This window comes from Scomber japonicus, chromosome 9 (genome assembly GCF_027409825.1).
Source record: "Scomber japonicus isolate fScoJap1 chromosome 9, fScoJap1.pri, whole genome shotgun sequence".
Classification (NCBI taxonomy): domain Eukaryota; kingdom Metazoa; phylum Chordata; class Actinopteri; order Scombriformes; family Scombridae; genus Scomber; species Scomber japonicus.
Window position 1 is genome coordinate 10,032,856 of NC_070586.1, and position 12,398 is coordinate 10,045,253.

General features: G+C 39.2%; 1 protein-coding gene across 1 annotated transcript in view; it reads right to left on the bottom strand.

Moving 5' to 3' along the window:
• Positions 1 to 12,177, bottom strand: part of kank1a (KN motif and ankyrin repeat domains 1a) — a 28,940-nt gene extending 16,763 nt beyond the window's left edge. The window contains exon 1 of the mRNA XM_053325018.1: positions 12,060 to 12,177. Coding sequence (XP_053180993.1) covers positions 12,060 to 12,096 — 37 coding nt within the window. The 5' untranslated portion in view covers positions 12,097 to 12,177. The remainder of the gene's footprint in view (positions 1 to 12,059) is intronic.
• Between the last annotated feature and the right edge of the window lie 221 nt (positions 12,178 to 12,398).

Here is a 12,398-nt window from a genome sequence, read left to right on the forward strand (position 1 = left end):
ACAGCTTTAATCTCAGGTGAAGTGTCAAGTGTTTCCTTGGTCACTGACAATCACCATAATTTGACAGTGCGAGTACAAACATGTCTGAAGTTTCTCACATCAGTGCTTGAAAAGCGTGAGTGATAATCATTTAGGCAAGAGATGGTTTAAGTCATCCCAAAACTATGTGATATCCAACTATGTGAAGCAAACAAAAACACGGATCTCAGGCTTAATATAACTTATGTAAAGTCCTGTTTTTCTCAACACACTTGTCAAGAGTAAAACGTGCAAAGCTAAGCGACAGATAAACAGGCTTTTGTTTACTAAGCTTTGATAAGACAGAGGTAAAAGGGGTCAGACAGGAAAAAAGGACAATGTCAATATGTTCTAGTCCAAAATCCATCCCTCAGGTAAACTTAAACACACAAAAATGAACCATAAAACTTTCACCAGTTTTCACATTTTGAGTTGACACTTTGAAGACACAAACAGAAAACAAAATACGAGTATGTCAAGTCTCTACATGAACAGATCAATCAAAGCAGCTTAAATGAGAGTCCAAACTCCACACATCCAGTTAAAAAATGTCTGAATCTGTCAAGAGCTGCGTCTGTAAGAGCCAACCAGTTTTCCAGCCCATTGGGAGACTCCACTACATTCACGCTGTGTTGGCTAAATACAGCGTCTTGTTCTTGGTATGCCTGGAACTCTCACCGACTAAAGCAAACACAGGCTTGAAATAAACAGCCCCTGCTCTTCCTTTCCAGTACACCCAGCTCCGGCAACTTTTCCCCGTCAATCCCTTTCCATTCAGCTGAAACAGAGGAGGGAATTACAAGGCTAAGCCTGCTACTAAAACCTCAACGCCTTGTTGTTCAAAGCTTCACTCACCTCAGTCCAACAGCACTCTCTCCATTTTTACTTTTCCCCCCCTTCACGTCTCTCCCTGCTGACTGTGTGGAGGACAGGATACTGTACAAAGATCAGGCTGTATGAGCTACAGAACTGCTGTTTCTTCTCACTGTGTGCACTCTTTCTCAATCCTCTCTCCATAAGGGGGGAGAAAAAAAAAAGAAAAAAAAAGTCCACTATTGGTGTAAACTAAGCACTGCACTGCTCTAAGCGCACTATTGGACAGCTGCCTCCTCCAATCCTGTGAGGCTGTGAGCCGGGCGCTTCCCTTCTCCAAAAAAAAAAAAAAAAAAAAAAAGTGTGGCGTTATTCACTAGAGGGGAGGTGAACTCATGACAATAACAGCCTGTTCTTAAGACAAATGATTCTGCTACTGTACATGTCAAACTTGTATATTCAGCTTTACACTTAGATACACTCAGTTTCCCCAAATACAGCACTGTTTAATAGTCTAGTCCAACTTTCACAACTATGCATTAACAATTGTTTATTTCTAATACTACTGCTGCAACAATTAGCCATTTAATTAGTCCACAAGAAATGCATGACCACCCTTTTTAAAAAACAATTAGTTTTAAGTAATGTATCAGGTAAAAATGCCAAAGATTCATTAGTAAGACCTTAAATGTGAAGATTTGCTCCCTTTATACAGACATCACTTCAGGCTCTGAGAAACTGTGGAGGACATTGTTCACTCATGAATCATTTGTTTGTTGCAGCACTAAAATAAAACCTCACAACACAGCGGTCCTCTATTTTTAGAGTTAATGTTACATTTTGTATGTCGTAGGCTAAGGCAGGAACTAATGACCAAGTTTTGTTGTTCTTTATTGAACTAATAACTCATGCTATAAAATGTCAGGGTTATTCAGGATTTGTCAATTTGCTTCTTTAGTCCAACCAACAGTCCAGGGCTCCCTGTACTTTAAACAGAGAAAAGGCAGCAAATCCACATATTTGAGAAGCTGAAACTATCGATTGTTCCAATTGTTTTGATTGATAAATGACTAAAGTGATGAATAAATGATGAAAACTATTGCAGATTCATTTTCTGTTGGATCTATTTGTGTCTACCTGTTGTTTCTCTTCACATAATGTAGTTCTCCTACTCGACTGATTAGTCCATCAGCAGATCATTAATCATGCACCATTTCATTCATATTCATTTTTCAAGTTAAAAACACCAACTATCTGGTTCCAGCTTCTCAAATATGAGGATTTGTTGTAATATCTTTGGCTATCAGACTGATGGTCAGACGTAAGAAGCAGTCTGAATAAATCATTATAATGGACGTCTTTAGCAATTTTGTGACACTTTAAAGAAAGAATAACAGATTTACGAGGGAAAATAATGTATAATACTGACTTAAACCACAACACATTCAACATTTCCAGCTTCATGACAGTTTGTGTGTAAATAAAACACTTTCCTTTTATTCTTAGGAAGTTATCTGGAATTTCAGTGTCAAACATTTAACAAAGAGCACTTTCAGCACAAAGTCCGGGTTGTGAACGCTCTCGCACGGACTTGAAAAATAAAAAAAAAGCAGCACATCCTGTTTTCTTTCCTGGTATAAATAATCTCTGTGTGGCAGCACAGTCATGGTCTTGTGCTGTCTGGTTTTCAGGACTCCCTCTGGCACGAGTTACCGAGCACTGACCAGCAGTGTCACACACACACACTCACACACTCACACACACACACAGAGAGAGAGAGAGAGAGAGGAGTGACAGGCGGCCCTCTGGTACTGCAGAGACCCCGAACAGCTGAGCGATGACCTCATCAACACGGGACAACTGAAGGGGTCACGCTCCAGTGACAGGGAGCCAACAGTGACACTGACGAGAGCCCGGGAGTCTGCTCTACTTATCAACAGCTGTTACATTGTCAATTTGACGAGGATTACACAGCAGCTACTCAGCCAACAGTGTGAGGCAATGCACGTTGTTCTGCAGCCTTTTTTTTCTCCTTCAATTAAAAACAACTGACTATTAGTTGTTGACGAACAATAGACTGATTGTTTAGTGATAGTTTTTAAATTTATTAAAATCATTTTTCCAAGTTTCTATAAATCATCCCTGCCTGAAGAAATGTGTTTGCACATTCAGCAAGTTGTACATTTTTTGTCGATGAAGCGATACTCTGAAACTTTCCCAAGCAGTGTTTCCAAAAGTGAGCTCCACCAGATTAAACTTCCCTCTTTACTTGCTTCCACATTATATTAAAAAGGTTAAGAAAAGCAGCAGATGAGATCATATTCCTTATTTTAGCAGTAGCTACAAAAGTCTCTCTAGATCTGCAACTATTTTGATAATGAATGATTTGAGTCCTTTTTTAAAGCAAAAAATCCAAACTTTTCTTCTTCCAGCACCTCAAATGTGAAGATTTGCTGGTTTTCTCCTTTTTATATAATTGTCAGTTGAATGACTATCACAAGTCTTAACTTCTGCATCAATTGTGGCAAAATTTTACATTTTACAAGTTCTTATGCTAAAATTTTACTAAATTTGTGTTTAAATTTGAGTTTGTGGCCAAATGACTCTTATTTTTCAACTGAACTTAAGTTTTATGTAGATAAAGGTCTTGTAATGTATTAATTTAGAGGATAAGGCGGGCGTTATTTGGCTTTTTTTGTTATTTATAGTTAAGACACATGCCAGGTAATCATTATGTTGGACTTTTGTTATGTGTTTGTCCCAGGCGGGGAGTTCTGGTCCTCTGAAATGAAGCCAACGCGGAAGTAACTCAGAACTGCATTCTATCAAAAAGCCACCAGAGGGCGACCATTTTGGTGTCAAAAGGACTTCCTCATATAAATAGAATCCATGTTTTAATTTTTCCCAGCATGCACCTGAAATTTTCAAGATGGCTCTGTCTAGATTCGAAACTATTGGCTTCCGAGCAGCAGTCCACAAACCAATGGGTGACGTCACGGATATTACGTCCATTTCTTTTATGCAGTCTATGGTTTGTCCCCATTCTCCCCGCTGTTTCCTGTCTCTACTCTCCTTTTCTCAACTGTTATATACAAAATATTTGAGCTTAATTATCTGAAACTAGCTTTGGATACATCCCAACGATATATTCTGTATAAACTCCGAAGTAATCACCAAGAAACTATGATTGTTAAAATTTAACTCCCATGTTTGCAGGAGCTACTTGCTGCACGTCTTTCACAGATGACTTCCAGGCCAGAGACTCTTAACAGGAACCACGTGTTGACTGAACACAGTTGTTCTTTAAAGTCGGTCGAATACGTTCATATCTGAAGAAGCCACAGCCTGATTATTCACACATCGCTTCGTAGCCAAACTCACCAACACCATTACTCAGCACGCATCGATCTGACACCGGTGGTTCACACATGTTTTAGCTATTTCCAACTTTAACAGACATGTGCACTCCATAAAATATCCTTAAATACATCAAGGTTTGGGCAAATGCTGTCACATTTTCTTCTCTATCTTTGCTTAATTTGCCTGAATATGCTTTTTTCCCTACATTTTTTCCCCCTATTAATTAATTCAAGATGTTAAACCAGCATGAATTTCTCTGTAATGCACATTCACTCACTTTAAGGTCATGAATCCTTTCTGTGTTTGCTCTTAAAATATTGTGCTAAAAGGTCAAATTGAGCCTTGATGTTAAATCTGTGAGGAAAAATATACAACCAGGGCTCGGCTTATTTTGCAATGCCTCTGTAAAAGTTTATATTTAGTAGATGACAAAAGCCTTTTAACATCCACAGTGCCCTCAGAGACAGAATAAATTAAGCTACTGGTCTAAATCTGTCTGCCAGTTGTTTGTCGTCCAAGCATCGAGAAGTTATTCTTTATTTTTACATTTGGGACCAAGTTCTGCATCTCAAAGCTATGTCTGGTTTTCACATCATGAGTGAAAAACAAAAACTAAGAAATATTGAAAGTTAATGAAATAATCATTGAATTCACTGATTGATAATGCAAAAACATTCACTGGTTGCAGCTTTTCTCTTCTTCATATCATCATAAATTGAATATTTTTAGGTTTGGGACGAAACAAGCTCATTAAATTATAATATGAAACTCAACCAGCAGCCTATTAAAGAGATATGTTCCAGTTTAAATTAAAACAGGGCCGCAACTTAACAATTTATTCCATTATTGATTAATCTGATGGTTATTTTCTTGATTAACTGACTAACCATTTGGTCTATGAGAAGTCAGACTCTGCTAAAGCCCACAATGATGTATTCAGACTACTAATTTTGTCCAAACAGTCCAAAACAAAAAGATATTAAGGTTACTATGACATAAGACTAAGAATATGACATACAAATAAGAATATCAATATTTTATAAGCTGGAAACAGAATTGACGTTTTTTTCCAAAGATCGCAGATCAACTGTTTTAGCTCTGAAATAAACTCTAAAATACACAATAATCATACACACACCTTTCAGAAAGTATACCACCCTGTTTGACAGCAAATTCATTTTAAAAAACAGCTCAAGGATCTCAATGAGCAGTGATATTAATATTAATATCACACGTTAATTTGTTATTCTGTATTATTTGGATCAGTTCAGCTCACCCTGTGATGACCTGAGCAGATGCACATAGCTTAGGTCAGTGATGCTGATATACAGGAGGAGGAGAGCACTGACGTTTAGAGAAGTCAACAATGTAGTACGAAGCACACAGTTTGTAACAAGTAGCACAAGAAGCTAACGCAGCTGTAAACGGATCCTGCGTTCCTGCACATGCTCAGTCACGTCTGCCTTACACAGAACTACTCTCTGGAGACTGGAAACATAATCACAGTTATTTAGTCTTTGGAGACGATTCTAAACAAAGCAACATGACCAAACTCTTTGTAATAAAAGGAACTTCTTACCCACCGCAGCAGCGTGGCTCAATGATGTGTTTTTAATAGATTTTGGACAATGAAATAAGATATATCAGGCTTTGAATACACTCATGTTAGGGGGTGTTAGTTTATTGTTGGTTTGGCTCTGAACTTGAACATGAAATAAAGAAAACCACCTGCTTTATCCTTTAACAATAACACTGCACATAGTTCCTTGCAAATTGTACAAACTCAGCTGTACTGATCTCATCCACGCAGCTGCAGAGTGGAAAAATACAGTACAGTGTACAATTCACACTTTGCAATAACACTGAGAGCAAAGCATGATGCAAGTGGCTGGGTGGAGGAGAGTCTACTGGCCAGAAACACACACACACACACACACACACACACACACACACACACACACACACACACACAGGACCTTTTCTCATACAACCAGCTTGGTATTTCCTGGCTCTGCCCGTGAGCTCGATACGCCTAATTACTCACAAGAAAAGTAGCACTAGTATTTGATCGACTCCTCAAACTGCAGGGTCTCCACTCAGCAGACAATGAAACATCCTCATTAAAAAAAAAACAACCCAGGAAACAAGACAAATATAAAGAAAAATAGACAGAAAAGAAGTACTGGGCATAAAAATGCAGCACATTCCTGCCCTTTTCTCACCGAGCTGATCTACCTCGAGGAACTGGCAGGGCAGCGCCAGACGCCCCTGCCAAATTCAACAACTTAACTCTGTACATGATGATGCAGACTGAGAGGAAATGTTTGGGCTTCCTCTGCAAACACAGACGCAGTTTTATAATGCTCGGGCCTTTCTCATAGATGGTCAGGGAAAACAATCAGACATGGCAAAGTGGCTCTGTAGTGAGAGGTAGGCTGGGTGTTTTCATTCTGGTGAACAGGATGAGATATGTGAAGTTTTTAGATTATGTGGGAGCATTAAGAAAGAATAAAAACTGACTGGGAACAGTAGTTTGGCAAAATGATTAAAGTCCACTTGCTACTGTTTTCTATAGCTTTCAAATTGAATCACAAGCAGGCCATAAACAATTCAAATATGTTTTTAAGCTTGTATGCTTGTCTTTTTTTAATGTGTTCAATTAACAGCTCTGACAATGGCTGCAATCAGATAAGTCGTGTGCACATCAAAAAACCTCAGTGGTTTAGATGCTAGATGGACTGTACTTATGTAGTGCCCAATCAAAGCGCTTGTCATGTTCACCCACTCACACACATTCATACAGTACACTTATGACAGGGGCTACCACGCAGAGCGCCAACACTAAATCACACTAAGGCTGCTCAATTAATCGAAATTTGATCTCAAAACTAATAAAATCAGGGGGAAACGATTTTTAATAATAATAATAATGAGATAGCGCTCAATAACAAAGGTTTTATTTTGAAAAGCTTAGACAGGAAGCCGCCGCAGCACCGTTAGCGTAGAAGCTGAAACACGGCGAAATGTAGTTAAGTGTTTCCAGCCTGCGTCAGACGATGCTGAGTTTACTGACTAATTATTAAAAACCAGGAAGTGACGTGTGAACTATTGTCATGGTAACCTGCTCAGCTCTAATATTTCTGCTCATTTTCTGCTGTGTGTTGGGTTAAGCGGCAGATAAAAGGCTGCTGCTGGGAGAGAAAAATTAATTCAGCTGAATAGACAAGAAATGTCCAATAAATGCAGCATGTTTCTAAAGTTTAAAAAAAAAATCGTTTTAATAATCGTGATTTCAATTTTGACCCAAATAATCGTGATTATGATTTTTTCCATAATCGAGCAGCCCTAAATCATCATCATCATCATCACCAGGTCTTCCTCACATGGACAAACAGCTGAATTTGGTCAAAAACATTGCAAATTAAATTAAAGACAGCTGTAGTTGAGTGTGTGAGGAAGTCTTCTATCGCAATTTAATGGCTGCAATCAGTCACACATGCAAAGCCACTTATCAGAATTACATCAAATTAAAGTAAATTAAAACTGTGTAATCTATTTGTGTTTAAGGCAGTGGTCTCCAACATCTCTCCTGCATGTTTTAAGGGTCTCTCCACTCTAACACACCTGATCCAGCTGCTTGATAACGAGCCAATACTTAAACATGCAGGCTAGTAAGCTCTCCAGAAGCAGGGTCCAACACCACTGGTTTAAGGTTAGCCATGAAAAATGTATCTAAATGAGTTTTCATTGTGAATAAAGCAATAAAAACTCTTTATATATAGACCTAAATTGCATCTTTTGCATCATACACTGCCCCCACTGTCCTGACCTGCTGGCTGAAGAATGCCCCCCCTTTTCAAAACCTTGACAATGAAGCGATTACTACACACTGAGCTACAGTCACACTTAAATAAACCAGACCAGCATCAATTCATCAAACATTGTTGTGTAAAGACAGTACGAGTCCACAGCGGTCGTGTCCAGTGAATAAAAGCTGAACAATTAACCCATTTGGTTGACAAAGACCCAGCAGCACCCGACACCGCCCGACACCGCCCCCCTACTTTGGCACACATTCTTAGAAACTGACAGCGCTTACATAAATACACAACAGGAAAGTGACTGATGGAGTGCAGTAAGAAAACAGTACCACGGGGTATTTTAAGTGGCAGCTGGGTTTGTCGTGCCCACCCCACCCCCCCCCGCTGCAGAAACTAAACCACTTCATTGGGTTTGAATAAGTTGCAGGAGGTCGACTCATCAGCCAAACACTGACCGCTGCTGCTCTCCCTGAGCTTTCTGTCTGGTCAGCTGCGAGCCGTGACTCAGCCTGTGCAGAGGTTTTTATTTTAGACAGCTGAGATTTCACTGCATGTGGGGAAAGATTTGGGTTTTTGGTGCTGTGGTGGTGTGGTGGTGGTTTTTTTTCTATTTTTGGGTCGTTTTGGCAGCAGATTCAAATGCAAGAATAACATTTCAGATCAGCGCAATTTCCTCTCAAAATTACTATGATCATGTTCATTGATACTATCATTACACTACATTGACCTTTAAATCAGTTTGGTTCTGATCCTGACTAGTGGTGCTTTGATGTTATCATGCAAAGCAGCTGTTTTATGGAGCTTTTTTTCCCCCAATTTCAGAGCATGATTTATTAATTTCACATCATCTGATTTTGTAATATTGTCCCTCACACTCAAGTAGCCTCTGCTTGCACTGTTCCTGCTCAAACTAATTTGCTGTCTGATTTCCTGCGCTCAAGCTTTAGCTCTTCTTCTTCTCACGCTCAGCTGTGCTCCAGAAGCTTCTTGCTCTCTGATTATTTGTGCAACGACCCCGTCAAAATCCCCCAACTAATAAGAGAAGGCCAGATCAGATTATCCCTTTCTCCATGCATCCTCTTGGAGATATACTTTCTTAGAGCATCACATACAATTAGGGAATCTTTAACAGGGTTAATCCACTCCTGCCCCCCCCACCCAGAGCTTTTCTAAATGTACTTCTCTTGCTTTCTGGAGTTAATTTATACACATGAACCCATACTTTTTATTACAATAGCTGCATACAGTATAATAATAGCCATATGATGCAGCACTGCCTATTATTATACTACTATTATTAACAAAATTATATAACACAAATGGACCAGAGACCCAATTTAATAAAGGAACTAAATCAAACACACTGAGTCATATATGTGGTCTAACTATTAGTGTGCAATGACTATTAGTGTATTATTCATCTGCAAGATAAGGATAACTTTAAGCGGTATTGCACATTCATAAAGTTGGAGGTAATTGAGAGAAACTAGAGATTAAAGAAAGTATTTTAGTCCATTATGAGGTCAAAGTAAAGTTGCACTACCCACAATGCAACACAATAGCTTTCATAAGAAACTACCAGCCTCATCTTTCAAACTCTCACTTTTCTAGTTTCTATCTTTGAACCTTTGTGTCGTCCTCCCGGGTCAAATTGACCCCGTCTAACTCTTCCTTCCTTCCTTCCTTCCTTCCTTCCCCTATCTTCCTCCCTTCCTTCCTTCTCTCCTCCCTTCTTTCCTTCCTTCCTTCTCTCCTCCCTTCCTTCCCCTATCTTCCTCCCTCCCTTCCTCCCTTCCTTCCTTCTTTCCTCCGTCCTTCCTTCCTTCTCTCCTCCCTCCCTTCTTCATTTTCCTCCCTTCCTTCCTCCCTCCCTCCCTTCCTCCCTTCCTTTCCTCCTTTCCTCCTTTGCTCCTTCTTTCTTCCTCCCTCCCTTCCTTCTTTCTTTCCTCCTACCTTCCTTGGCTCGAGGACAACAGGAGGGTTAAAAGACAGATCTTCACATATAAAAGAAATAAAACTGACAACCAAAACAACAACAACTTGACAAATTAAAATAGTTTGGCATCATTGTCAGATTTTCCTGAGCAGCCTGGTTCACTAACTCGCCCTCATTTAAAAGTAAACAGCCCAGTTTTCAGCACTGGCTACTGCACTGAAGCATCCCCACTCTAAAAGTTCAGTTTTACAAGTTTCACTCACTTCTTGAAATTCTTCTGGTGCAGCAGGTGACCATGCTGGCATGTTAACTGCCCACACTGCGGTGAAGCTATTTTTAAAGTTTTCTGGTGGGGGTGGGGGGAGTTAGCAGTGGTCACGTAGCATTTCTTCAGCATGTTTCACATTCAGTAAAAACTGACATTAAAACACTTTGGAGAGTTGTAGCATCTAAAAAGTGAATCTTGTTTTGTCCTCTCAGAGTCGGGTACATGCTGGTAGACTGACGCTGAAGAAGGACGGTGTTTAAGTGTCCTGAAAGCATCTGTCCTGCATGTTGTGCATTCCTGGAGGGATCTGGCAGAAAGAGACTTCACTCTCTCCTGTTAGTCCGCCCAGGAATGCGAGCTGTCTGCAGGTGTGTGTTCAGAGCTGAGAGCTGAGAGCTTCGGCTGACAGCGTTTACTTCACACTGAAGCATTGAAATGTGCTCTACGTGTTCTCCGTCAGCCGTGGGAATGCACAAACCCTCAGGAAAGAGAAGGGAGGTGCAGAAATAACTTACACAGGAGCTACTTTAGTTTAGAGGAAAGGTACATTTCTTTTCCCCCGTAAGCTAATGTTTAACATTCCTGCGAGTATGTGTGATGTTCAGGCTGTAGACAGACAGACAGATATTCCTCCTAATAACTTCTAGTATCTGAAAATCTATAATAGCATGTTTAAGAGGTCACGCTGAAAGATATAAAAGATCTAATTAACAGTTTCTTACTCTGATTATAATGCTACTGATTTAATTAGCAGGAAGCTGTAAAGTCATAAATGTAATATTATATTATTTTATCATGTGACTATTGATGATTGTGCTAATGCTTACAAATTAATAGAATAACTCCTAATAGGACTGAGCAATACATTCATTTAATAGGAATTTCTCTGTTTGGTTTTTTGTGCTTGTGTGTAAAATGTCTGAATCAGGAATACTGAGTTTACAATAAGCATGAAAAGGTCATTTATAGTCAAAAAGTAACATAATATTAACTGTTTTAAGTCCCAGCAGTCCTATCAACTGTGACGTGATGAGTTTAACGACATGTTGCCTGTGCTGCAGTTTACAGGTGTCTCCTCTGGCGGATCTCTCGAGGAACAATCTGATAATGACTCTAGATATTGATCTTTACTCTCAGTTTTTCTTTATGTTGTATAATACAAGAATTAAAGCTATGAGAGTTGACTGATCAATCTGTGCTGAAACTAATTAAACTGAATGTGCGTGCATGCTCTTCTTAGTTAAAGCATCTGCTGCTGACAGTCAACACCTGTATAGGACAGATAGTTTTTTTTATGTATAATGAGGACAGCTTTGCAGGTGGTGCAGGAATTTAAATGACTCCTTCTAAAAATTGAATTGTTCCAAAGTCGGAGAAAAATCAAGATGATTCACCCGACCCTAAATAAAATAAAAAAATAAGTCTTGCAAATCATCTTTTTCTAGATTTTAAAGCAGGAATGAACAGCTTTCACTTGCAGAGATAGAAATAGATGTAACGCAGGAGTCGAGCAGTTAAATATACATGCCTGACATAAGCCTGAAACTGGACTCCTAATCCACATTTAGTCCCATTGTATCCTTATACAGCCAAGTTTTATATAGCCAGCATGAGCACAAATTGTTCATGATGTAGTCAGAGATCATTTATACAGTATTTACCAACAGTGTACTGGGTGAAACTAACTTTAATATATACTACTATAGTACACATCCATCTACTGGTGATTCACTCTAAAACTAAAAATAACATCCTTATAATGCAAATTGATAAAAAAAGTCAAAGAAATGAGTATATTCCTCTAAGCTCATGTGATGAAATGGTTAATAAATGAGTGTGTTACCTGGGCCGCTGCCATTCACGTGCATGGTTTGAGCCATGGCTGCAGCTGTGTGCTCTCAGTCCCACAACAAGACCTACTGGGGTCATGCAACTGCCATGCATCAAGTCCAGATTACCATGCAACCTGCAAACTGAGACAAAACACAGGAAACATTCAATCACTTCATATCTTGTTATCTGTAAACAGTCCGTGCAGAAAAGGAAAGCAGCAACAGGAGGCTGAAGCTCTTTATATCTGAGAGCTCTGCACGCACTTCAGTAAAGCTGCAACTTCATTTATTTTTTTTCTTTTATTATTGATTCATCTGCAGATTATTTTCCAATTAATCAACTAAAGATT